At 56.2% G+C, this 27,727-nt stretch overlaps 1 protein-coding gene and 1 long non-coding RNA gene across 4 annotated transcripts; one reads left to right on the forward strand and one right to left on the reverse strand.

Annotated features, from left to right (window-relative positions):
- Positions 1 to 3,974: 3,974 nt before the first annotated feature.
- Positions 3,975 to 27,727, reverse strand: IGFBP2 (insulin like growth factor binding protein 2). Of its 3 annotated transcripts, none has more exons than XM_077885711.1 (4): positions 27,149 to 27,727; positions 6,881 to 7,110; positions 6,051 to 6,191; positions 3,975 to 4,465 (listed from the first exon to the last, which is right to left on the reverse strand). In XM_077885711.1, exons 1-4 carry the CDS (start codon positions 27,624 to 27,626, stop codon positions 4,301 to 4,303), a joined length of 1,014 nt encoding a protein of 337 aa, XP_077741837.1. In that variant the 5' UTR covers positions 27,627 to 27,727; the 3' UTR covers positions 3,975 to 4,300. The 3 variants fall into 3 exon arrangements, with proteins under 3 accessions (XP_077741837.1, XP_077741839.1, XP_077741840.1); XM_077885713.1 differs by lacking the exon at positions 27,149 to 27,727 and adding an exon at positions 19,965 to 20,061; XM_077885714.1 differs by lacking the exon at positions 27,149 to 27,727 and adding an exon at positions 12,808 to 12,844.
- LOC144306019 (uncharacterized) lies at positions 24,209 to 26,284 on the forward strand. The gene is made up of 2 exons (XR_013373046.1): positions 24,209 to 24,714; positions 26,119 to 26,284. It is a non-coding gene; the product is annotated as an uncharacterized LOC144306019 (long non-coding RNA).

A 27,727-nucleotide genomic window follows, 5' to 3' on the forward strand; every position in this document is an offset into this window, starting at 1 on the left:
TCTGCCTTCTCCCCATCCGAGAAAACCAAGACCTGACTGTGAGAATGTCCTCCCTGCCCATCCAAACCCCTGGAGTCAGCCAGAAAACCTCTCCAAACCCACCCTCCTGTTTGCAAAGGACAGGCCCCATCCTGTGCCCTCACGGCCTGCCGCTCCTGCCCTTCCCCATCAACCACCGCCCCTCTCCTCTGTGCAGGTGACGCAGGAGGGGGAGAGAAGGGGACACCTACGAACAGCATCTTGGGGACAGAACCAGTGGGTCTTGTTCATGAACGGGATGTCAGGATGAGGGTGACGGGAGAGTCAAGTGTGTCCCCCAGGCAACTCCAATTCCATGTGCCCCCAAATTGAACTCATCCTGGACGCTCAGGTATCTTACCCCTTACGAAGTACAAATTCAAAAACACCAACAAAATCTGAACTCGTCACTTTTCCTCCTAAACTCTCCCTACCACCACCCCCTGCCCTGTTTCCCTCCTCCCCTTCTGGTCATCATCCCAGACGATGGGACCAGCATCCACCCAGCTGCGTAGCCTGACCTCCAGAGTCACCGCTGATTCCTCATCCCCTCCCACGTCCGGCAGGTCCCCAGGCCCCGGGAATCAGCTACATCGCTCCCCACTTCCGCTGCCGAGTCCAGATGACACCCGCTTCTCACCTGGACCACGGCCACTTGTTCCTGCCGGGACCAGCCCAGTCCCGTGTCCTCCCTGCTAAGTATCACAGGAGGAGGTTCCTGTTCTAAAACACAAATCCTCTGCTTAAATACTTTCCTTTCAGCCCAAAGCTGAAATCCCACAGCAAGACCCCCAGAGGCTTTCCCGATGAGCTCTCCTCTGGCTTCCTCTCCAACTTCTCCTCTACCTACACCCTTCCTCTACCACGGGGAGCCCCAAGCTCGTGTGTAGCTCATGCCCCATCTGCCTGAACCCCATCTCCCCCACACACACACACACACCACGTCGTCCCTCATATTCCTGCTTCCTCCCTACACCTGTCTTTGCACCCCCTGTGGGACACAGATATTCTCCTACCTGCACCTGGGCACACCTCCATCCCACCCGCGGTCAGGGGGGAGTTCTGTGGCTGCCTCTGTCCATTTAGGATGGGGACCACAATGTACATCATCCTCATCTACTCCTACATCCTAAAACCCGAACGCAGAGCCCAGGAGGCAGTAGTAACTCCATTTAGGCAGCACTTGCTATATCACAGGAATGAGTTTACATTCTCAGAGCAATTCTTTGAAATAGAAACTATCCTAATATTTAAAGATGAAGTGAGGCTCAGAGGTTAGGAATGTGTCCGAAGTCGCCTAAGTCGTAAGTGGTAGCGTCCAAATTCTGTTCGGAGACCGCCCCACCTCCAGGCGATGCTCTCTCACCTACCTCATCCCTACGCAGCCAGTACTCTGGACACATCTAACCCACGGGGTCGCTGCACACGGGGACCCTCCAAACTCAGAGGGCCCGAGAGCTGGGCCGGCTGCCCGCGCGCCCACCCGGGGCCTGTGCTCAGCTTCACGCTTTGCTGTCGCGCTCTTGAAATTCTTAATAATTTCTGAACAAGGGGCTCTGCAGGTGCCCTGGATTTTACAAATTAGGTCACAGAGAAATTGGGTGATTGTATGAATTAGAATTGCCCCGGGGGGGGCAGGGGGGCTGGAATGTTCCAGTGCAGATTCCCAGACGCCCTCCCAGCTTCTAGCCGGGCAGTCTGCGACGACGACAACGACGACGACAGGTGCCCTGCTTGGGCGAGTTTAACAAGCTCCCCCGACGGACACCTGGGACCCCCGCTGAAGCCAAAGGACCCTCGAGGTCCCGCGTAGGGCCAGCTGCGGCTCCCGGGGCCGCCTCACGGGGGCAGCGTAGCCCCGGCGTGTGCCAACAGCGGCCGCTTCCAGAAGGCGAGCAGCAGCGGGCTTGACATCCCGGAGATCCCTGCCCAGCCAACCACCTTCCCACTTGGATGCAATTATGTTTTCGCTTGGCCAAGGTTTCTAGGGCATCTGGCCATCCGTCAGGGGGGCTCCTGCAGCTAGAGCCACAGCGGGGGTGCTGAGCTCGGAACCCATAAAACCCTCCTCTCCAGAGGCTTTAGAGGACAGGGAGGCGGTGGGCAAGCGACATGGAAATGGATAGGGCGACTGTGACTGCCTCGGAAGCACCCTGCCAAAATACCGCAGAGCTGAGTCGGCCAGGCTGGGGGGCCTGGGGCCTGGCATTGAGTGCTTCCGCCCGCAGCGGCCCCATGACCATCGCTCCCATTCACCCGGCCCTCTAGTTTTCAAGCACATTCACAGCCACGGTCTTGCATGGAGCATCATCCTGTTACGCGAGGCTGAGATCATGCCCATTAGACAGATGAGGAAAACGGAGTCTCGGATAAGGCGAGTAACGTAGGACCAGGGCAACGGGACAAGATTCACACCCAGGTGTCCCGACTCCAGCATTCTTCTTGCCCAGCTCTGCCCTGGAACCACCCAGGACCCTTAAAACACACAAGGCGACCTACCCGGGCTCCACTCCAGGCCAATCAGATCAGACTCTCTGATGGGGGCGTGCGGACCGGAGTATTTTGAGTGCCCCGGCCCACTCACGTGTTAGGCAAGGTTGAGAACCCCTGCAACTGCAGGGGGGCCAGCACCGGCTGCCCCATCCCAGGCCAGCAGCCACCAGCTCCTGCTACACCCGAGGGGCACGGAGACGGGTGGCAGGAGCACCCACCCGTGGACGAGAGAAAATCAGGCCCCAGGTAAGGACGGCTGACCCTCAGGGCGCAGATCCAACCCACAGCCAGAGTGCCCGGGGCTCTCTCCAGGCGGCCCGCCCAGCTTCCTCCCAGAGAGGGCAGCATGGCCCAGGGAGCACCCACACTCTGGAGTTAGGGGCCCCAGCCTGGGCCCTGGAGGTTGGGCGGCGGCAGCTCTGTGGATTATTTCTTCATCCGTAAAGTGGAGCTAATAGAGCCTCGTTTGTGGATTCATGAATGGACTACTCCTGGAGCAGCAGACCGGACAACCTAGCTAAGGGACCAAATGGCCTGCTGGCCTAGACCTTGGCCTTGGCCTGCCGCAGCCAGAGCTCTCTGGCCAGGGTCGTCTGCTTCGGGGCACCTGGCTTTGTTCTAAGGGGAGGAGCTCATCTCACTCCCACCCCCGTGAGGGCCCCGAGCGTCCCCCTGCCTCTCCTGAGGTGCTGGAAGGTCAGGAGGGATATGGCTGGAGCGGCACCACCTGCCCTCACCTGCGGCAGGAAAGGGTCCAGACACAGGAGAGCGGCTAGGGTGACAGGTGGGGCTCTGTGCCCTGTGCTGGGAGCAGAGCACTCCTTTCCCTGTGGCCCAGTGCAACGTGGGTGGGGGGTTTGCAATTCGCCAGGGGTTAGGGGCCCCCAGAACACAGTGGGTGGAGCTCTCACATAGAATTTTGCTCTGGAGCTAGGGTCCCTATCTGCACATGTGTAGTCCCTGGTCTTGTCAACTTTGCTGCTCTGGAAGGCCGACGGTTATGTGGGCCCCTCGGAGAGCAGCTCCTGAATTCCCAGGGGCAGCGCTCTGGTGAACATGCTGGCACCCACCAAGCCTGCTCCCTCTCCTTGAGGACCTGGGGGCTGCCTCCTCCTGCACAGAAGGGAGCTCTCCTTTTAGGGGCCAGAGGACCGCAAGTCCAGTGTCTCCCTGTTCTGTCTCCCTCTGCGATGCACCTGAACGTGGGAGAGAGAAGGGGCTCAGAGCCACCTCCCCTCCCTCACTGCCCACCGGGGGGACGGCCATCCAGGGGGAGACACGCCAGATTCAGGTGGCCGCCCTGCAGCCCTGCAGGATCCCGCCTGCACCGGGAACCACAGCAGTGCCTGTCGCATTCCCAGGACATGTCCCTAGGGGTCGGGGACAGAGCTGGACAGACAGGCAGGTAGGCCTCAGGATCTCTTCCCAGGGAAGCCCCAAAGACTCAGGCAAAAGACATACACTGTATTTTTCCTTCCTTTAATCTTAAGCAAAAGAGACACGGGGGTTCAAAAATAAAAATTTCTTTTTCCCCCCTCCCCAACCTTCACCCCAACTCCACCCCTGCAAGCACCCTCCCTCCCCAGCAGGGATAGGAGAAGGCGAGGGCGCCGGGGAGGGGGAAGGCGGGGCTGTGCCGAGCTCGGTGCTGGTCTCTTTCCAAATATAAATACACGTGTCAACACTCCTGGAAAACCCTCCCCACCCACCACGCAAGGCTCTCCTCCCTCTGCCAGTGTTTGGAGAGGGGGTGGGGGCGGGGGGTGCCCGGCACCGGCTGGCTGTGGTTTTACTGCATCCGCTGGCTGTGTACCCCACGAGCCTCCTGCTGCTCGTTGTAGAAGAGGTGACACTCGGGGTCCCCCCGGATGGTGGGGGCTCCCTGGATCAGCTTCCCAGTGTTGGGGTTCACGCACCAGCACTCCCCACGCTGCCCGTTCAGAGACATCTTGCACTGAGGAGAGAAAAAAAGAACATGGAAGACGGCCCTGTCACCAGCAGCTGTCCCTGCTTCTCCCAGCCCGAGGTTCAGGGAGCAGTTCCAGGGTGCCATGCAAGCTAGCACTGCAGGCCGGGGCTCCCCAACCCCGACCGTGTGCTGGGGAGCACCCTAAAATGCAGAATCCCCTTCAGCAGGTCTGCAGCAGGGCTGAAACTCTGCTGGGCTAGCAAGCCCCCATGGGATGCTGGTGCCCGGGCCGCGCTCCAGTGACCAAGGCTCTGGGGGGCTGCCCAAAGGTGGGAAGAGTCCATCCCCACCCGGCAGGGAGGCCCCACCCAGTGGGGGACCTGGCTACTGGGGTCTGGTTGTAGTGGGAGGGGAGACAATGCTAGCACCGGCCCTGCTATGTGCCTCGCACTGTATGAGCAAACTCCAAGCTGCTCATTTATGGTTTACAACTTGCATTTTTAAGTTTATTTTTTTATTATTTTTTAAAGATTTTATTTCTTTATTCATGAGGGACACAGAGAGAGAGAAAAAGACACAGGCAGAGGGAGAAGCAGGCTCCCTGCGGGGAGCCCGATGCGGGACTCGATCCCAGGACCCCGGGATCACACCCTGAGCTGAAGGCAGACACCCAACCGCTGGGCCACCCCAGTGCCCCTATTTATTTACTTATTTTTGTACGCTCGAGGCTCAATGTGGGGCTTGAACTCATGACCCCGAGATCAAGAGTCACACACTCTTCCGTCGGAGCCAGCCAGGTGACCCTCCTGTTTTTTATCTAGCACAACCCGTTCATTTATTCCTCGTGAATCAGGTACGGTGATTTCACCACTTCACAGATGATCAGAAGGAAGCACAGACAGGTTAGGTAACTTGCCCAATGTCACCCAGCTAGTAAGAGGCACCGCCGAGATGTGAACCCAGCCATTCCTGTCCCAGGGTCCCTTTCCTTACCTATGAACTAATTACCACGGAAAATCCCTTTAGTTACCCCATAAGGGACAGGACACAGCCTGTTTTTCATTGGAAGAAATCACTATTTCTTCTTCTGAGCTCCAAATGCAGTAGTCGGCTTACATCTTGAGGGCACGTGTACAGGTAGCTTTTAACACTAGACTGATTATTTCAAGGGGCAAATGCCTGCCTGTCTGCCTGCCTGGGCTGTGAAGGAGGTAGGAAGGGGGACCCCTCCAGGGGGGTGGGTGTCAATGGTTTAAATCCATGATTCTGGAAGGGTGGTCCACAGACCATCAGCGACCCCTGGGAGTTTGTTAGAAATGCACACTCTTGGTTGCCACCCAACCTTCTGGAATGGGAGGTAAGGCCCAGGAATCACTGCCAGGCGATTCTAATGTTCAATGAAATGTTGAGAAGCATTGGTGTAACCCCACATCTCTTCTCCCAGAGGCTCCCTCCCAACCTAGACACCACGGGCTGACGGCAGGTAGCTGGGTAAGTGGAATCAGCCCCCGACAGGCCTGGCGGCTGGCCTCCCCATGCCCCCCTCAGCTCTCAGACCTCAGAGAATGACAGGTGGGTAAGGTAGGAACAAGGCACCCCGGGGCTTGCGGCCAAGGAGATCCTCTCTCACCTGTTTGAGGTTATACAGGCCGTGCTTGTCACAGTTGGGGATGTGCAAGGAGTAGAGGTGCTCCAGAGGGCCCCGCTCATCCGGAAGGTGCATGGTGGAGATCCGCTCCAGGACCTGGTCCAATTCCTGCTGGCAGGGGGTCTGTGGGCACAGACGGGCACAGAGGACGCTTAGAGTGAGCCCAAGCTCACAGAACACTGGCCTGGGAACAGCCTCAGAAAGCAGCTCATGCGCAGGGAACGGATGTTCCCCAGGCCACGCAGCTACTTGGTGGAACCAGGGACTTCTGACTGTGATCGCACTGATATGTCACCGTGCCCCACTTCACCCTTTAAGGAAAGTCGCATGGGTAGGGGTTTTCGCCCGTCACTCATTCTGTGTCAGTGGCTTTCAGGGGTCAAAATGGGATCTACTTGCAAAAGTGCATTCGAGTGGCTGTCTCTGGCGTATCGCTACCCCGACCCAGTGGGCCAACCTCCATTCTTCTCCATCCACCACCCAACCAGGACCAAGACCCAAGACGACAGAGCGGAGCTGGAGGGTGGGGGGTGCAGCTAAGCGAAAGGAACACATCCCAGCAAGCTTGAGCAAGTTCAAGTGCATCCAGCGCCACCTCTAGCACCCGTTTCCTGGCCTCTGGCCTGAAGGCAAGCAGAAACGTGAAGGACGGGGCTTCAAGAAATCCTCCACCCTTTCACAACCAAAGGCATTGAGGTCCCCGAAGGAGACACCGATCAGCCTGAAGGTCGCTGACATGTGTTAGCGGCAGAAGCAGAAAGGACTCAGATGTTACCGGGGGCCCTCTCCCACCCAGACCCGGCCCCTCTGACCCTGGCAGGTGGGGGCCGCAGCTTCTTGGGCTCGTCCAGACCCAGGTGATGCTTGCCACCCTTGCCCATCTGCCGGTGCTGCTCGGTGACCTTCTCCCTGAACACGGCCAGCTCCTTCATGCCTGACTTGAGGGGCTTCCTGCCAGCACCACCTCCGCCGCCTAACAGGTTCACGGTCCCATCCACGTGGTTCTCAACCAGACCTCCTTCAGAGTGCTCGTCGCCATTGTCTGCAGAGAGAAGAAGGGAAGAAGAACCCTGGGTGCTGTTTCCCGAGTGCCGCCCCCCCACCCCGGGACTGTCCTAACCCCTGAAGATGGAGGTGATTGACGTCCAGGCAACAGTACTGAGCAATTGACACCGACTATCAACTTCAGTTTTGCAGCAACTCTTGGGGGGTGCAGGTGGCACTACCCCAACTTTGACGGACGGCCAAGTCAAGGCCCGCAGAAACCCAGACCGAGACCTCACATCTGGTCTGGGAGGAACACAGGCTGTCTGGGAGGCCTAGTCCGTTGTGCCTCCAGCCAGAGCAGAGTGGGGCAGCACAGAAGGATCAACACGTCTGCAAGGCTCCCACCCCAGAATGGGACGAAGTCCTTCTGGATCCAACACTCTCCCCTAGAAAGACATCCCAGATCCACCCGCCCTAACCTCCGATTTGAAGTCTTCATCATCTGTGCCCTAAAAGGTACAGTTTTTAAAACTAACGTCAGAGATCACCGGGCCGTGCCACATCTGGCGAGGGAGTGAGGTCGAGAGCCACCACCAGAAGCCACGGCCTCCAGTTCCTAACAGTCCTGCTATTACTCCTCACCCACCTGCCCCCTTCCTCGTGTGTCCCAAAGATTCAGTCCCAGGGCTGCTCCAGCACCACCCCGCGGCCCTGACTGGTCTGTCCATGCATGCCACCGCCTGCCACCTTACAGGGAGCCCCGAGAACAGGGGCCGGCTCGACTCTGAACTGTCAGCTTATTGCAAGGCATGCAGCCTCACCCAGATGCTTGTCCAAGGAGCATCTGTTAAGTCTCTTTCAACTTTCCTAAACCACCAGTGTGTCAACAACAGGGAAAGGCTCCTACTGAGTGCACAGCTCAGGTGGAGGGGGCCCTGAGAACAGCCCCCAGCTCCCATGGTCTCACGCTGGCTCAGGTATGTCCAGCCAGGGGCAGACCAGAGGAACAGAAGGGCATGGAAGAGTGGTTACCAGGGAGACAAGTCCCCACGGGCTCTAGGAAACCTGGGACTCACACCACCCTTGTAGACACAGCAGAGCACACGGCGCCTCTGACCAAGCCGCCCGGAGCAGCTCCCCAGCAGGTCCTGACAAGACCTGGAGGTGCGAAGGGGATGTTTCTAAACAAATTTTGCATTTTCTCTTCTTTTTTTTGTGCCTTCAAAAACTTACAGCTCTGATAACATAACGGGATGGCTCTTCATATATTTCTACCCAAGAGCTTCAGGTGAGGCACTTAGGACCTAATGGTCCCCTCAGAAGCCGGGCACAGCATGGTGGGCTCAGATGGCCACTGTCCTGGGTAGTGTTTTATGGAAGAAAAAGCTGACCCTGACCCATAAAAGGGGGGCCGTGATGCCTACCGTGGGTGGTTGCAAGCTGTGGCATTCACTCACTCCCCGCTGACAAAGGGATGGGGACACTCTTGTGCGCCACGGGGTACTGGCACCTGCTTTCACGGAGTATGCTCCAGGAGACCCAGGTGGAGTCTGGCCACCTGACCCTTGGCCAGTCCTCACCAGCTACGGCCACATTCCTTTAGAAACCCAGCACAAGCTCTCCAGACTGGCGAGCACGGGTTGGTAAGACAAGCCCAGCTCCCCGACTTTTTACAGCGGCTCAATTTGTCCTGCACATACCACCTCTCTGTGCTTCCATTTCGTTACCCGAACTGTTGGATCATAATAGCTCTCACTTCACAGGACTGCTGAGTGGATGTTCTATGTAAAGCTTATAAGGTTAAGTAAGGCCTAGAGCACGGAAACTCTGTGTCCTGTTGGTGACAGTACTTTGATGAGGACAAAGATGCCAACTGCCTCAGTTGTCCGTTATGCGCTCCGTCAGCAACACGGAACCCGCCCAAGAACCAAGAAGCGGAGGAAGAGAAGCCTCTGAGCATCGGAACAGCTGTCGCTCCATGGATGCTTGGTCAAGTTCAAGTGCTCTCCTCACAAGGCACGGGGACATTCGGCACAGGACGAACACTGACAGCTCACAGGAGCACGGCTCCAGCAAGCCTGGGCTCTGGATGTCTGGTTTCCCGGGCCACCGCAGAATAAAATCAACAAAATTAAAACGAGAGAGAGAACGGAGGCATGTGAACAGTGGCAAGAAGTATCAAATGGCAGGAAGAAAAGAGGACACTAAAAAAACAAACAAACAAACAAACATAAGAACTTTGGGGATATTTAGTGCATAGCAAACAACTCCACACCCATCGATGACCCCTGAGGACTTCCATATGGTGTAGCCCAAGAGTTGTGTGGATAGTGACGAGGACCTTGGGAGGGCCAAAAAAGGCGAGTGGGATGACATGTCCATATATTTTAGCATTTAAAAAAAAAAAAAGATTTCTATCCAAAATTGTTAAAATTTTAGAAAAATAAAAATGGAAATATTTGAATGAGTAAGCCCTCTGAAACCCGGAAAATTCTCTCTAGAATGACTATTTCCCCAGTGGCTCCAGGGGAGCCTGGGTTTTACCATAAATAAACCCACCACAGATTAAATCCCGTTCCAGGGACTCCTGGGTGGCTCAGTGGTTGAGTGTCTGCCTTCAGCTCAGGGCATGATCCTGGGGTCCTGGAATCGAGTCTCACAATGGGCTCCTGGCGAGGAGCCTGCTTCTCCCTCTGCCTACGTCTCTGCTTCTCTCTCTGTCTCTTATGGATTAATGAATAAAATCTTTAAAACCAATCAATTCTGTTCCAGAAACCCCAACACCACCCGCAGCAGATGGCCTATTTGAAGCATTTGCCACCAGGCTGGATGGGAGTTCGGTCCCCACCATGTTGGATTAGACCCACCCACCCACCCCAAACTTTCATCACTCACCCTGTCTCCCGACCCCAGCACTACTGACTGGGACCAGAATTCTTCACTGGGAGCTGCCCCTGCAGTGTAGGACGCCAAGCAGAATCCTGGGCCTCTACCCACCAGAAGCCAGCAGCACCCTCCTGAAGCTGTGACTACCAAAGATACCTCTGCACACTGCCAAATGGTCCCTGGGGAGCAAAAGTGCCCCCCACCGAAAACCATCATTTGGAAGTCAGGCTTTATCCAGAGGCCTAGAAGTTCTCCAGCTCCATGCTGAAGACTCCAAGCCCCGAATAAGGCAGATCCAAGCTCTACTCTATTCCCTTCCCTCAGCTAAGACCCCGCACCACTGTTCCATCCCCAGTACAGTTCTGGCGTCCACTAGTCCACCTTCTGGCCGGGGGCTAGGGGGCTTCCCTAGGCATCCAGAAGACTCCCAGGCTGCTGTTCCCCCTTCTCTGAGCTCTCCGGGCACCCAGACCACTGAGAGGGGTCAAAGCAGGACCCCTGGCTGAGTCCCAGGGGGGACAACAAAGCATGTGAAAACGTATTAGATGTAAGAGGCACGCAGGTAAATACACATCAGGCCTGCAGGCTCCAGGCAGGGCTGGCTTGTCATCAGGCACAGCAGGAACAGTGCCCAAGGGCCTAAGAAATGTTAGGATCTATTTTAAAATCAATCTCTTAAAAAAATAATAATAATTAGATAAAATAAAATCAATCTCTTGAAAAATAAGCTTTTAGGTAAAAAAAAATTTTTAAGCCTTAGTCGCCAGCACCGATACATTCACAGTTAGAAGATGCGGTCATCATCTATGATTTAACATCTTTTCACGGAGGAAGGGCCACAAACACCAAGGCGTCCAGGGTCCGCGGTCCTAACACAGCCCCGGGCCAGGCCCTGGAAGATGGGGGGCCACCTGGGCGGCCCGCTCCAGGAGGACGGAGTTGGCTTTCTATCCGGAGACAGCCCCATTCTCCCAAAGTAAAGATCAGTTTGTCCTGCACACGGAGGCCACCTGGATTCAAGGCTAGGTTTCATCCCATTCCGTTATTGATCTCGGCTCTGCCAACGAACGTGCCAATAAGATGAAGAAACCTGGTTTGCTGACGCACACGCTGACGCCCCACACTTTGAAGGAGAAGCCCAGGGAAGGGAACGAGAGAGTTGACCGGGTGAAGAGCAGACAAGCCTGTAGCCAGAGGAAAGCCTGGATTCCTTGACTGTTATATTCCCAGCCAGAGAAGGTCAAGAATTCAGGTCCAGAGTCCACTCGCCTGACTGAATCCAGGTCTACCAGCGCAGCCCCAGACAAGTTACTTAAGCTCTCTGTGGCTCCATGGCTCATCTCGAAGTCACGGACGGACAGCACCCGTTGCCAGTGGGCAGCCAGATTCCCAGAGGTGCTGCACGCAGACACAGGGCCAGGCACACACAGAGCTGGCTCTCACCTGCCCCCACGTCTCCCCACACTCGGCCAAGCACCCACACGGCACCCCTCCACTCAGGCGGACGAGGGCATTGGCACGTTTTACCAAGTTCCTCCCATACGTTCTCTTATAGGTGACAGGAGCGGCCCGTAGAAAAACATTCCAAATGCAGAACTCCAACTAGAGATGGAATTTGCCCTCAGAACAAAAATACCAAGTTGCATTTTTTTTTTCCTGCCTAAGAGTGAGGTCCAGAATAATATTTATTATGCAACCACTTATGTATGCAGCTCCGTGGGCTGCAGTGCAAAGGTCAGTCTAAGAAATGGTTCTTAGCAGCCCGAATCACATAACTGGGAAAGGCTTCGGGCTTAGTGATGACCAACAGGGACCTCCCGGGCCCCCAGAGATCTTCCCCGAGGGATTAGCTGTTCTCTACACAGCGCCCCCGGAGATGGCTCAACACTGCAGCAGGGGACTTGCCGACTATGTAAGAAGGGAAAGCTTTTCCAAAGACAGGTGGCGGAGACCCCAAAGGGCCTGAAGCATGAGAACCCCTGTCCTGTGCAGGTGTACGGCCGTACCTCTCTACCTCATGCACCTGGAGGGGAGCTGACACGAGACAGGTAAGGAGAATGAGAGGCAAGGGACGAGTCGCCCCGTTTTACAGACAGCAAGCCCAAAGCCCAGAAGGACGACCACCCGGTCTAACAGGAGCACACCCCACCTGTGTGCCATCAGCAGACGTGCTTCGCAATGGGCATGGGGCCCCGGCGTTGTTCCTTGACCCAGCCTTGCCAAGGGGCCCGGGAGGGCAGCTGGAAGCTGCCACTGCAGGAGAAGGAGCTTTACACCTACATTCTGCATTCCAGACTATGCATTAATACCCTGGTTTTAAAACTTAATTTTGGCATAGCCTTTTTTTTTTTCCCTGACGTAATCTTGTCGGATCATAGTACTGGCGACATCACTCAATGCATGAATCGTGTTCGACAGATTCTTAAGCTCATGAAACCACATTTCCTCCTAGCACCGTGCCCTGACCTCCGTGCTCCAAGAGACAGCTGGCGATTCCTGATCTATGGAAGCACCTTAAAGCCCTCTTAGGAAAACAGGCCCCCAACATCTAAGAGCAGCCCCCCACACTCCTTCTTGCTTAGAACGTGAGGCTCTGTCCTTATGCACACCTGGCAAGAGATGATTTTCCCCAGAACAGGCCACATCTTCCTAACAGATGACTATGCCTCCCTACTCCTTCTGCTCTGTATTCCGAACAAAACCAAGCCATATCCAACCTTCTCCTTAGCCTACCTCCTGACTATCTGGAAATCTAAGAGCTGAGGGCACTGAGGGGAGATGAGACAAGCTTGTAGGCTGAGGAAAGCCTTGATTCCTTGGCAGTCTACTCCGACCCCAAATGAATCATGCCCTCCAGTGGACTCACCTCCTTCAACAGGTAACAGCATCGCAGGCCCCTGCAAGAATGGATTCCGAGTAATGGGCCAGGGGAATGCTGGCCACGTTCCCGGTTCCGCTCTCGCTGGGCACAGAACTCATGTGGCTCTTGCTTTGTTGGTCTCTCCCCAAATGCACTTAATCTTGACGCATGCTGGGCAAAAGAATGAATACTACCATCTTCCTCTTTCCTCTTGGACAACCTCTCCAGTAACACCCACGGCAGTGGACAATTCATTAACAAGCTCGAGTGGGCAAAGACCTCCAGGAGTCAAGAGGCCTCCCGACCTTGCCGCTTACGATTCACCCGTGACATTGGTCAAACCCTTTAACGTTCCTGAGCTCTAACTCCTCAAGTGTGAAAAATGCAAATAATCACCCTACTCAAGTGAAGGCTGCTATTTGTTATTACCACTTGCCCAATGTGGGCAAAATCAAGCCCCGGAAGAAATGCGCAGACAGATGAGCTATTTCTCAAGTGGGTAAATGGAAGATGCATGGGCCAGGCAGAGGGGAAGGGGGGATGAGATCTGATCTGCAGAATGGCCATATGCATGGGGGAGACAGGAGTTACAAGAAGGTTCTGCAATACTGTCTGTCTGCACATTTCTTCTAAAGCCTGATTTTGTTGATTGCGTAACTTCCGTCTGTCACTAAACATCACAGCCCTCTGCCATTTGATGGAAGTCTCTGGGCAAGTGTGGATTTGCCTAAATTCACAGAATTTATGGGAAGAAAGGAGAGGAAGGGAAAGAGGGAAAGAAAGGGAGGGGAGAAGGAGAGGTGGCTCCCACATATCACGCATGCACAGGGGAAACAGGGCTCATAGGTAAAGTCACCAACTTACAGGGGAAACAGCTTTTGTTGGAGAGAATTGGAAGCCAGTGCCTTCGGAGGGCTGACTTTGGCCACCATGGGCAGTAACACAGGCCACCGAGGCTGGGGTGGATCCTTCAGGCCACCTTGGGAGGTGGGGGGGGGGGGAGGGAGGCCAACAGAAGTTAGCAGTGGTGGGGAAGAAAGGGGAGCTTCTTTGTTTTATTTTTCAGCTGAGGTCCTTGGTCTCTCTGGTAAGTGGCCTTGTCTGTGTGCCTCCCTCCACTCTTTCTTCTAAAGGTCACAGGCGGCAGGCCACATTGGTCCCTCACGCAGGAATTACAAAGAGTGTGTCCACGAACGTCTGCTGTGGTGGAGGCTGGCACCCAGGACACATTCCAGCATCTCGAATGACGTCCTCCCATCAGCCCATCTACCCCCCTGCTGACACCCCGCTTCCTTCCAAACTCCCTTCCCGTTCTCTCCCCGCCCTCTGGGGCCCTGCTCTCTGCATGGTACCAGCAAAGCAGACCTGACATCTCTCAGATGCCACCATGTTCTGGGAGAAACTCTTTTGGCAACGGACCAGTAGCTCCTCAGCATGGCTTTTGCACAAAAGGAATCCCCGTGTGGTGGGGAAGAGCTGCGAGCGGCCTCTTCAGAGGTTCCAGATGCACACATCATCCAGGTTGTACCACACAAGGGCAGGAGCTGGCCACTGTCGTCAAAGGATAATTACCCTGCACTCAGAACTGCCATGGGCCTATCGCCCAGCGAGGCGTTGCTACCCTCATAACCTCCAGGGAGGGGAACGGCCAGTACCCACGCTCACACAGGGGAGGAACTGAAACTCCTGGAGGGCAGAGAGCCCACTGCTTGCCAAGCTCCCCCTCTGGATTCCCTTTGGAAGGCCAGCTCTCGGGTTCAAAGCTTTGGTTCTGACACAGCAGGAAGAGGAGTGCTGGCCTGAAAGCCGGGGCGGGGGGGGGGGGGGGCAGGGGGGCAAGGTCTGATTCCGAAGCTACCACCATGACTGTGGACTCTGAGTGATGCCCAACAGGTGTTTAAAATGTGTAGGCTTTAATAGATGGGGGCACCTGGCTGGCTCAGTTGGTAGACCACATGACTCTGGATCTCTGGGTCATGGGTTCGAGCCCCATGTTGGATCTAGAGATCACTTTAAAGAAATAAAAGGAGCTTATATGGTCAAGATGTATAGGGTTCAGCATGCTCATCTATAAATTCAGGGAGTTAGATAAGGGGAATGTTTCCCACTCATGGCTGTTCATCAGAAATCCTCTAAAGAGCTTGCTACAAATGGTCCTCAACCCCAGCCCCCCAGGGTTCACAGACAGCATGCCTGAGCAAAGGTCAAGGACTAGGTATTTTGAACAACCCCCTTAAAGCTCCGGCATTTCCAAGGCCCCATTCCTCTGCGTTTCTCTGGCTCCTGCCTCAGTTTGCTGATGAACTTCTTGGTAATGGGAGGAGAAAGATGCCTCTTCTTTTCAAGAGCTAGGACTTCACATACTCACCCTATGAAGATACAGCCTCTCGAGCTCTTTCCATCCAGAGACTCATGAGTTCATAAACTGACACACATGCATGCTTGGACGCACAGAGGAGGCCCTTCTTGGCCAAACGTCGTGGAGATTTCTAGAGCATGCCTTCACGACGCCATCTCCTCTCGGGCTCCCCCTGAGTGAGCAGAAACAGCACAGCCTCTACAGAGCTTCCCTGCCTACGCGCTCTCGTGGGCTGCTCTATAAACACCAGGGTCATTCCTGGAATCACAAAGACCCGGGGAGGGTCAGCACTGAGGCACACCGTTTGAGAAAACAAAAACACGCTCACATTCAGCCAAGGTCCCCAGGGACTCCGTGAGCCAGGCTGTCCTGGAAGAGCCAGAGAAATTGAAATCAAGATGGCAAACACACTACCAGTGTGTGTGTTCACTCTTTCTGTGGGTCCCAAACAGTTCTCCTCCGGTTCAACCAAAGCCATCCAAGAGCCTGGCAAGGTGGCCTACCTGCCAAAAGCCCAAGTGAGTAGAGAATGTGCTTTGGTGCAAACTTGAACAGGGACCATGGGAACAGGAAGACTGTGGCTGGCCCAGCAAGTCCAACTCTCTCCAACACGGGTGCTGTGTTCACTACAGCATTACCTGTAGCTGCAAAAACTGTTGGCAACCTGACCCAAAAAGCCTTTCAGCGGGTCAATGGCTAAATAAAATCAGCAGGGTAATACAATGGAGTCATACACGGCAGTCGACAAGATCGCTCTGACCTGTGATCACTCCTGACATCTATCCAACGTGGACAGATCTCAAAACCTAATACTGACAAAGGGGGAAAAGCTGCAGAATGAAACCTTCTTGCACATTTGACTTAGTGCAAGAACGACTCTAGATGTTGGCCATGGATCAGCAAATCTGTTTAGCCAAGGAAGAGAAACACCAAGTCATACATGCTGGTGGCTGCCTCTGGGGACGAGGGACCAGCAACAAGAGGCTGGTGGGGAAGGTCATCTGGAGGTGTTTAAAAGGGACGTGAAGCAAACAGGACAAAATGTCAACCACTCCCAGCTCTAGGGGGTAGACTGGTGTTCTAGCATAAATCTTATTACTCATCTGTATTTTTCTTTTCTTTTTTTTTTTTTTTTTTTTTTACAAATTTCATGTTTATATAATCCTTAACCTCTATAGCCAATGTGAGGCTTGAACTCACAATCCCGAGATCAAGAGCTGCACGCTCCACTGAGCCAGCCAGGCACACTGCAACCATTTTCTTGTAAAAGTCACTTCCCTCACCACGTTCACTCTTCTCTCTCCTTGCCAAGCAGGGGTATCAGTAAATATGAGGTGCTCCTGAAAGCCCCCTGGGTGGAAGAGGACTGAACATTAATACCATGGCCAACTTCACTGCCACTCTGAGGCCAGCGCAGCATCACCAGGATCACTGCCTGCCAGAGGCTGACCATGGGCTCCTGGCCAGGTCTCTGTGGCATGAAGAACTGGGAAATGGGCCAGAGGCAAAGACCCAAAGAGAATGGGAGACAGTTACAGGGTCAAGGAGAGGACGGCGAAGGAATCAAGATGGGGCAGGCCTGAGAATGGAAAGCCAAGGGACGAGCTCATCCCAGTGCAGCCCAAAGGGCACCAGGGGGTGCCCAGAGGTGTGGAGTGATGGAAGTGCCCAAGGGCCAGTCACGCCCAGTGGAAGGGAGGAACCCATTCCAGCTCCTTGAAGCCCAGAGAAATAGGAGCTTTAAGTTGAAACAGGAGAGATCCAGAGTCTTGACCTTGGAGTCGTGAGTTCGAGCCCTGCGTTGGGTATAGAGATTGCTTAAAAGAATAAAATAAAATCTTTTTAAAAAATTGTTTTAAATAAATTGAAACGCTTCTCTGGCTCCCCTCCAGGATGAAAAAGCATGTGTTACGGGGAGCACTGACAACTGCCTCTTTACAGTCTTGCACTGAGCTCCCTTCCAGGGAAGATGAGGGTCCCATCATGAAGAGGGGATGAGGTGATAGGGAACAGAAGGAATAAAGCACTGGGGTTGAAAGTCCCGCACACAGTGCGTGCTCAGTCGGTGTGTAAACATCAGGAGAGCGGACTACCCGAAGAGCATCCCACTCTCTGGCCTAGCGGATCATGTATTATTTCTCCTCACTTTTCTGGGCTCTCCCTCTCCATCCAGGCAGGCCCCGTAGCAGTAAGAGTGGTCAGAGGTTTATAAAAAAAAAAAAGGGGGTGGGGGGCAGTCAGCAAATGGAAGTACGAGATGGGAGAGAAAAAGACGCTTCCCTTTCCTGGGACCCACATTCAAACTGTCCAATGACATGACCCCCTAGACCCCCAGCTCTCCCAGAGAGCTAAAGACCGGGTCCTACCCACCTGTCTCCTGACCCCTCCCCTTCTGCCCACCTCTTCTCCATGCCTCTTCTGCATCCCCGTAAGACTCTTCCCCGAGACTGCAGGCCTGACAAACTGAACCCAGAGGGTGCAAACAGAAACTAAAAACCTGTAAAGATGTCCAGGATTGCCTGCCACACTCTCAAACCAGCACAAGAAGTGTCCGGAATATAAATAAGTGTCTTTAAATAGGTCACCATGCTTTTCTTTTTCTTCAACTAAAAGTTCACTAATTGTGTCTGACTTAATACTGTATCACATCTGGGGTCTTCCTTGGTTGTGCTCTCTTGGCTTAGGGGCAGCAAAGAGAACCAGAGACAAGCAGCAGAGCTTCGAGTGAGAATCGTCGCCTCTGGAGCATAAATGGGCCATGCTCTCAATCACTGGTAGAACCATGACGAGTGACAATGGCATCAAAGACCAGGACGACGGCCCTCTGGAAAACCCGTCCACCTCTAACGCCATTCTGGACTTTCCAAAGCAAAAGGGCAGCTATCCAGGGAAGCCGCACCCCGTGGAGAAAGCCGTGCCTCTGAACCAGATCCTTAAATCCCTGTTCTACTAAACTTGTCCAATCAGAAAACATGGAAAAACAGGCATTTGCCTTCTCCTTCCCTTCTGCGTGTTGAGATTAGAGGAAGAAGGAAGGAGAACCGGTGTGACATCATCTGATTATCTGAGTTTCTGTGCTAAGTGGTTTGTGTACAGAACCTCGTTTTTTATCATCGAGCAATCACACGAGGTTGATAATTTCTTATCCCCTCTCACCTTGACCAAAAAAAAGGAAAAAAAAAAAGCCGTAGTGCTTGAGGCCAATTGCACAAAGTCACGTAGTCAATGGCAAAGCCAACACAGATCCAGGTTGTTCAGCTCCATAGCTCTTAACCAACCATGATGGGGTCTGGTCTTTGGCATCGTCTAAGGGAAGACTCGACTGGCAGCTTTCAAGCCCAGTGCTTTATTCCTTCTGTTCCCTATCACCTCAACCCCTCTTCCTGACGGGACCCACCTCTTCCCTGGAAGGGAACTCATCAGTCAGATCCCAGCCAGGCCCACCCAACCTCAAAAACCCTTCTGATCCAGTACACCGATGCCAACCCCATCCCAACCCCACTGCCCTTCATCCCGCCCGACACCCCTCCTGCCACTGTTGCTATAGAAACTACCCAGCCTTATCAGGCAGCTGCAGAGGCAGGGCTCGAGGGGACTGCCATTTTCATTTTATCTTGGCCTCAGGCACTTCAGAAAGCAACGGGGGCACCATCCAGAGGCAACTTGGCACCTCCATCCAGAAGTCAAGACAATAGATCTAAAAGAAACTTCCCGGGGAGTCGCATTAAGGAATATTTTTGAGAAGTTGTGCCTTAATTACCACCTCCCAGGGAAAAGGAGCTTTTCGGAGCAGCAATATATAATTCACTGCTTCTTTGCACGCATGAGTCTCCGGGAACGGGGCCCTGGGATGGGAGTCCGGAGACCCAGCCTCCACTCCGGTCTGTGCTTGCCTCAGCACCAGAACCCGAACGCAGCCTCGATTTCTTCATCTGTCAAGTGGGGAGAATTCTGAGGCTAAAGCAGAGCTGGAAAGAAATGAAACAAACAACAAAACCCTACAGGCAGCTGGGTCAAAGTGGAGGATGTCTAGAAAAAAAGCAATTTGAATTAGCATGACTTTGTCCTTGACCCTCTGCTCACTGCAGCCCACAATCCAGCTCGGATCCCTCCGGCTCGAAGGCCTCACCTCCCAGATACCTTTAGGAGTTGAACACGTTGAGCCCCCCCAGGCCCATCTTCACGGGCTGAGGCCCTCCTGGGCACCCTCAGCCCTCCTGGGCCCCTGCTCTGGGCCCCTCCCTCCCTGGCCTCCTACCTCCGGGGCTCAGCTCCTCAAATGAAACACAGGCGGACACACCTATACCCATCAGCTAATGAGAAACCCCAGGCTCTGCTCAGCTCAGGCCAAGCGACCAGGGGACCTGTGGGCCAAGTCTCCTGCCCCGCAGCTGGAGGCCTGCCAGCCCCTGCCCCTTCTCCCCAATCTCCACTGGGGCCCTGCCTCCCAACAGCCAGGAAGAGACATGGGGCCGGCGGCCAGAAGGGGCCCCGTGGGCTGCCAAGTGCCCCCTCCCCCATCAAAAAAGAAGGGAGGGGGGTAGAAACAATTCCTGACTACAATCGACTCTGTATTTCTTTCCGGGGGAGCCGGCTTTCTGAGCAAGGTCTCCCTCTGCGTCCTGACTGACACCCAGGAGCTGAGCCAGAGCAGATCTTCCCTGGCTTTGTGAGAGGACAGGAGTGGCCGAGGAGGGGGAGAGGCACGGGGCGGGGAAGGGGGTGTCCATTTCCCAGGAGTGAAAATAAAATCCTTTGCCCAGACACTCCTCACTGGGGAGGTGGGTTGGGGGGCAGCAGTTACCCTGGAATCCGAAAGCCAACAAACTTCTCTGAATTGAGGATCCCATCTGTAAAGTGGGTTTTTTTTCTCCCGGAGGCTGCATCCCCACAGTCATGAAGGGCCTCGGAGTCTAAGGAACCCGCCAGCTCAGATTCCCAGCGGCAAATGCTGTACTCTGTCCCAACTGTCCCGCTTTTCACCACAAGCCTATGCTGACCCCTGAAGGCTCCAGCATCCCCTTCCTCTGCTTCCTGGGGCCTCACCTCCAACAGATGCTCTAAAACACAGTCGTCCTATCATTACATCCCGACAGGCGGTCACTCGGATGGAATCAGACACTAGGGAGGATCTCAGTGCCCAGAAAACACTCCTCCCAACCCCCAGCACTCCAGTGGGGAACCCATCAACCCCTTCGAAATGAGATGCTGCTCCCCAACCCGCCTCCCAGGGAGTGAGGTCAACTCTGCAGACTGCGTAGTATGGAAAGGAAACGTTACTTTCTGGACAGAACGTCCAATTTCTTTGGCAGGATCACGTTCAACGTTCTGGCTCCCTAGGCTCAGCCAGGATAGATGTGAAAGCCCATTCTCCTGTAGCAAGAAACAGGCGCCACGGGGCCTTCACTGGCTTGGACCACTCAACTACCACGCGCCCTCACCCATGCCATACGTATTAGGCGTGCTAAGACCAGGCTGGTTCCTAGCTGGCCCTACTGTTCTGAAGCCTGGGTCCCAGCGCTTTCCTGTGGAGGGCTGTCCGTGGAGGAAGGGCTTCCCCCTCTGGAAATGTGGCCTCAGGGATTCTCTGGTCTTCCAAATATCTGCAGTTGGAGGGCTAAAGGTTGACTGGCCAGGTGAAGGCAGGACCCAGCCCTGTCACCAGCTTAGGAGCAGCAAGTCTGCAATGTACCCAGTGTCCCAACTCTAGGGCCACTTCTGTCCCCACATTCCCTCCACCCCCAACTGAGGCACTGGGGCTCCCAGACCAAGAGCGGCCAGACCAAGAATGAGGCTCCCAGACCAAAAATGGTCAGTCCCAGACATCAGGACCCGGCCCCTAAAGAACATTGCCTAACTCCTCCGCAAAAAAAATGGAAGCCGGCTGACCTCAAACCACTTGCCTGACGTCAAATCCATTGATACTATATTTAAAGTATAGTTTTGTTACTCTTCCTACAACTCCAGTCCATGGAAGTAGGCGGGAGGTATGGATATTTCTATTTTATAGGTGAAGAGATGCAAAGCAAGTGACTTAATTAAAAATAAAACAAAAACCAAAAACCTCCCCGCAAAAAACACCAAAGTGCTTAGCTTTGACTGTATTATCTAGCTTTCCATGCGCACACACACACACACACACACACACACACACACACACGGGCGCCACCCTATGGAGCTGGTGGTGTCAATATTTGATTTACAGATAAGGACACAGAGGCTCAAGAAGGACCCATCTCCTGCCCTGGGTGATTAGTGTGTGGTTGGAAACTGGGCTTTGAGCCGGAGCAAGTTCACACCACGAAGAGGCCACTTAAGCGCCACACTGAAACCTCCGGGGACTCCGTGGCCTGCCTGACACAGCCAGCGTGGCCTTCTTCGTTTCAGAGACGGGCTCCCTAGGCGTCAGGGGGGAGCCCCGGCCTGCTGAGCTTGAGGAGCTAATACGTGTGAGCACCTGCTCTGTGCCAGACACTGGCCAGCAGCACAGCCATCCCCGTCTCCCCAACACTGGCATCTGAGGGAGGCCCTGCACACCAGCGCTCAGGTTCTCGGGGACAGGTCTGCAACGGAACCCAGTCCCTGTGGCAGCACAAGCCGGCCCACCAGCTCTTCTGAGGCCGCGCTGGGACCCTTCTGTCTCTCCTGACTGCTGCACGCTGGTCACTCCCCTCTGAAGTCCCCAGGACGTGGGCCTCCCAATGGAGTTGAGGGAAAGCAAATAACCGAACCTGGCCCCTACGTGGCAGGTGTCCAGGAACAAACTTTCTGGCTGACAGGGTCAAAGGCTTTTGCTGCCAACACCCCCCCCCCCTTGCTTGGCCATGGGGGCGGAGGGGCACAGAAGAAAGGTCAGGCCTCTCGTTACTTACCTGCTAAGGCGTCCCCTGACTGAACCTCAGAGTCCCCCACACCTGCGAAACGGAGGTAAAAAGCCTCCCTCTCTCCCTCCCAGGGATCTCGGAAGTCAGGAGACAAAGCAGGCTAAGAAGCCAGTTCATAATAGGATGAGGACAGATGGGAAGGCGACCGAACCCCTGGCAGCTGCCTGCCACCTCAGCAAAATGCTGGCCAGAGACAGCAAGGAGTAGAGAGGCCTAGAACGGGTGCCAAGCAGAACACCAGCTCCCCTGGTGACTTAAAAGCATAACCTTGCTCCTCCCTGCCTCGGGTTGCAGGGGGAGCAGCCTCAGCACAAACCCCCTTGGGGATACGGCCACTTCCCCCGCGCCCCCCCACCAAGCCCAGCCCCTGTGCCACCGCCAACTGCCCTCCTCATCTCAGGATCAGATGTGCTCCCAGCATTCCAGTCCCCCATCACCTACGGGGTCTCCACCTACCTGGATTCTTGCGGAAGGCTGGGGAAGCTCTATCCTCCTAACTGAGCGTCCATCCAGGGGTTCAAGACCCAGCCATGGTGGGAGAGGCCTAGGGGAGCCAGGGGAGCCAGGGGAGGGACTGGAAGCACTAGGAAGGGACAGGTTGAAACTAAAGCAGTCTCTGCTGATGGGGGCTTTTTAAAAATAACAGTAACGACTAAGCCCTTTGTTATTGACAAAATAACAATAGTTATTGTTATAGGTGTTGTAGTAGGTGAGGAGGGTGAGGAGGGTCAACAGCAAAACCAAAGGTATGCAAGGTCTGCATATTTCCTGCTCCTCCTTCACACCCTTCAGCAGCCCGTGCTGTGCCCCCCGTCCCACCCCCACCAAATACTGTCGTCCTGTTTTGGATTTCACTGGAACCAAGAATTCCTGGAACTTCCTCCTACCAAAATTTAGCAATTGTGCATCCAGTTTCCTATGGCAAAGAAGAGCTAACGTGAGACCGGACTAGAAGTGAACCTGATGAAAGAGCTACTACGGTGCACTGATCCTCTCAAATCTCTCACCCTAAACCCTCACATGCTGGACAACTGGTGGCCAAACATGCTGCCACTTCCAAGTAACCTGCAGGCATCTCTCTAGGGCCGACTTCCAAGCAGTCCCCTAACCCAAAGGCATGATTTGCCTGAAAATTTCAGTTTAAAGCTCAACGAGCTTTCCGTTTAAAGCTAACAATGAGAATCATCTAAGCCTCCCTTTTCCCTCTGCCTGCCGGGAAACTCAGCAGTCCAACCTGGCCAGGACCCACTGGCCAGACGGCCCCTCGCGGTGGTCACCAGCAGATAGATTCTTCTTCCCCCTGGACACTGCCACGTGTGCGAATTCAGAGATTCCTTAGCCCTGTTCTTGTTTTTACGAGATCCTTTGACCTCGTTACATAGGATTTTTTTTTCCCCTCGAAGCTTCTTCAGATACCTTTGTCAAAGGAATAGATGGGGTCAGTATTACCACACAAAGGGAACTACCTGGGTGAACGGTGTGGACCTAAGTGGAAGGTGAGTAAGGAGACTGCCGGCAAACACCCGGATTCTGGGACTTCCTCAAATTCCAGCCCTCCAGGCACACAGAGGAGGAGGAGGAGGAGGAGGAAGAAGGGGAGGCAACCGGCCAAACCCTGCAAACCCTGCCCCGCCTGCCTCGGCTGCTTGGGGACCTGGCGAGCCACGTCCTCCAGTCCAGCCCTGCCTCGGGGCCACCCCCCGCGGGGTCCAGTGGCCCCAGGGACTCAGCGTCCCGGAGCCCCGGGAGCAGCAGCCCTCAGCTCCCCCCATCTCCTCCTTCCAATGCACGGTGGTGACTCAGGCGGGGCGGCCTAGCAGAGCGAGTTCTGGGTGTTCTGTCCAGAAGGGGGGGGAGGGTGGCGGAAGGTAGTGGCGTTAGCGATCGGTGACAGTGGGTCCCACTCATTCCCCAAGTCTATTTTACGACTTTGAACTCAGTATGCAAATTTATGCAAGACAAGATGCAAAGCAGCGCGCTGTGAGCCAGAAGTCCCATTGCTTTTTCTCCCCTTTCTCGAAGCTGCACGGCACCACTGTAAATCAGCGCTCGCCTCTGCCCCCCTTTCTGCTCCCCCAGCAACTGCAGATGCAAAGCCTCCTCAGAGCCGCCCGCCCTGGGACTTTGAATGACTGCACATTTCTATAGCACCTTTATATGTGCAGCCGCCAGACGGCCACTCGGCGGCTCCGCCCCTCGGCAGAAGCCCAGGCATTGTGCGCGGCGGGAAGGAGCAGGAGCCGGAGCGGGCCAGTCCCCCGCCGGCCCTGGGTTCTGAAAGGGAGCCCACTTCCTCCTCTTCCCCCCGACATTTCTAGGCACTCCGGTTCAGCCCCGCTCCGCCAGCAAACACACCCACACGCTGCTAAGGTCCAGACCCCGCCGGATCTGGGGGGGCCGGGGGGGCCCCACTCCCCTGTTTCGTCCAGGCTCGCTCACCTACTCCAACCCGGAGGCAGGCGGACTTCCGAGTTGCTCTGAGCCCACCAGGCCCGCCCCATCACCCCCCAAGGGATGGAGGCTCAGCACCCGCAGATGGCCCCCCCCACCCCCTGCATCCCAGCCCGTCCCCAGGAAGTCAGCGACACAGCCCCTGCGTCCCGGGAACAAAGACAAAAGCGCTAACAGCAAAGCCGGAACTGCTGGGGTTTGCTGCCTCAAAATAAGAGGGTATGTTTAAAATTCTCAAAAGCAACCTGCTCAAAGAGGAATGCAGTCTGGGATGGGAGAGAGCTCGCTCTTCAGACAGGGGGGGAGAGGGGATGGGAGATGGGGGGGGCAGGCAGCGGCTTCCAAGGCTCCGCTCCCCTCCCCTCCGGGCCACGTCCTGGCCGCCCACCCGAGCCGGACCCCAGGGCTCTCCAGGCAGCGCCCCGTCCCGGCCCCAGCCCAAGACCCTCTCCTGCCCAGAAGCCTCACAGCCTGCCCCTCTCTCCCCTGCACCCCTGGCAGCCCAGGCTTCTCCCTGCACCGCCCCCTTTCACCCAGCCCCACTCGCGCCTCAGCACCCTGCTCTGGGTCACTTCTCTCCAGGGTGCCCACCCGGCTTCCACATCTAGCTCCCACCCCCACCCCAGGGGCCCCTCTTCCCAGTCTGGAGCACAAGAGAAAAATGCGGAAGGCGTCCGTGTGGACACTGGGAGGAGAAGGCTGAGGAGGCAGCTGGGGCTAGCTGGCGGAGGGGAGTCCCACAACCAGGCAGAAAATCCGGAGTGACATTCTTCCCATGAACTCGCCCCATTGTCCCTGGACTCCCCTGACAACTCCCCGGTCCCCTTCAGGCTGGCGGGGAGGAGGGTACGGGGACAGTGTCCCACATCTGTTCTGGGGCTGGGAAGCCCGAGAGCTGGTTTCCAAGCTGCCAGTGAGAGGGATGAAGGGTGGGAAAAAATACTACAACGTCTAGGGAGGACCTGTACCATGCACTTTATTAAGACGGTCAAAATCCAAAGGAGTCTCCGAACTCGGAGGCCTTTGGAAAAGTTCACCCTGCTGAGGAAGAGGTTTGGTTTGTCAGAGTTCAGCTCCAAAAGCGCAGCACCTCCCTGGAGGGGGGCCGGGGGGCGGGGGGGGGGGGATCCGGCCGCCTGGAAGGGGCCACGGAGGAGGAAGGCAGAGCCGAGTATTTTCCTTCTATTATGACTTTCTAAGAGAAGCAGCAGGGAAGGGTTAACTTGGAAGCAAGCAGGCTGGGGGGGGGGGGGTAGCCAGCGGAGAGAGAAGAAAGGAACTCGGGGGTTCAGCTTAGCTCCCTCGGAGGGAGGAAGCCCTAACGTGCTCTGCACTCAAGGTCAAAACTGTGCCAGAGACACAGAGGAAAGATTTCAACTCTGACCCCCAATTCCATTCCCAAGGAGAACAGGGAAAATACAATAACTGGGTAGAGGAAGGGCAAGGGGCTGTAGGGTCCTGGAGGGGGGGGGCCCTTGGGGGGTTAAGGGGAAGGGGGGTTGTACTAGGACCACAGAAGTTTACACGCATGCAAGAATGTTTGCACTTATTCCCTTTCTTTCTTTCTTTCTTTCTTTCTTTCTTTCTTTCTTTCTTTCTCTTTCTTTCTTTCTTTCTTTCAAGCTTGAGGAACTTGGTCAGGCTGGCTTGCTTTTTACAACAACAGCAGCAGGCAGTGGACACATTTCCCAACCGTCTCCAAGAAGAAAGAAAATAAATTGCAGTTTCCTCCAGACCACTGGGGCAGGAGGCTTTTGGAACTTTACAAACAAAACAAAACAAAACAAAAGTGAGAGTCTCCCTGCCTGGTCGTGTCCCTCAAGAACCTCTGGGTGGGTGGGGGCGATGCGGACGCCTTACAAGGACTCCCGGGGGCCCCCATCCCACCGGGCGGAAGGAGTCCCCCGGGGCCGGGCGGCGGGGACCAGCTCCCCGCGGTCGGGGCAGCCGCGGCCAGGCCCGGACCCAGATGCTCCCGGGGGCCCAGATGCTCCCGGGGGCCGCACGCCTGCCCCCGCCCGGGCCGCAGCCGGCCTCCAGCTTAAGTCACCCGGAGCCGACCGCGGGGCTGCGCCTCCCCAACGCCCCTCTTTCATTGTTCCACCCGACAGGGAAGGAAGCATGAGCCCTCCTGCTTCCCCACCGCACGCAGCAGCGCGCCTCTGCACTTCTCCCCTAAGCAACCCACCCTACAAAGTCCCGAGTCCTTTCCTTCCACCTCACCATCCCAGACGGAGGGGTCCCTCGAGGAGCTGCCGCCTTCTCCGTGCGCCCCGCTCGCCCGGCGTCCCCGAAGTCAGCGGCACCCGCCCGCCCCCGCCGCCCCCGCCGCCCCCCACGCCCAGCAGCGCCCTCCGCCGGGACCTTTCCAGGAACCTGGGGTCGGCGGCCACCGACTCAAGCCGTGCCCCCTAATAAGCCTCAAGCGCTTCCTCCCCGGGGTCTGGCCGACACCCTCCTCCCCGGAAAATCCCCCCTCCAAAATACAAGTGGAGGGACCTTGCAGCCAGGGGAGACTGGGGTCACAGGGACGCCCCTCCTGCGCCCATCGACCCCGACCGAGCAGTAAGCAGGCGGCCAGGGAGCGCCCTCCCGGCAGCCGCCCCCGGGTGCGGGGCCCCGCCGCCCGCCCAAGTTCGCCCCAACTAGTTACCTGCAACCTGCTCGGGGCTGGCGCCGTACTCGGCGTCGCGGCGCTTCTCGCAAGTGCCCTCGCCCAGGACCAGCGCCTGCAGGGGCAGCTCGGAGCCCGGGTGCGGGTAGCAGCGCAGCCCCTGCGCGCAGCGCGGGGTGTAGACGCCGCACGCCTCGCCCTCCAGCCGCGCGCACACCGAGCAGCAGCCGCAGCCCGGCTCGCGGACCAGCTCGGCGCAGGGCGCACGGGCGTCGCCCGACACCCCGGCCGCCCCGGGCCCCCCGGCCGCCCCGGGCCCCGCGGACACCCCGGACACCCCGGCCACCCCGGACGCGGCGGCGGGCGGCGCGGCCGGCGGGGGCCCGCAGGCGGCCAGGCGCTCGGGCGTGCAGGGCGGGCAGCGGAACAGCACCTCGGCGCGCGCCCCGCGGCCCCCGCCGGCGCCCAGCAGCAGCGGCAGCAGCAGCAGCGGCGGCGGCAGGAGCAGCGGCAGCATGTCGGCGGCGGGCAGCGCGACGGCGGCGGGCGGCGGGCGGCGGGCGGCGGGCAGGTGGCGCGGCCCTGCGAGCGCGGGAGCCGCCTCCTCCGCTTCTCCCT

The sequence above is a fragment of the Canis aureus genome, chromosome 36 (assembly GCF_053574225.1).
Source record: "Canis aureus isolate CA01 chromosome 36, VMU_Caureus_v.1.0, whole genome shotgun sequence".
Classification (NCBI taxonomy): domain Eukaryota; kingdom Metazoa; phylum Chordata; class Mammalia; order Carnivora; family Canidae; genus Canis; species Canis aureus.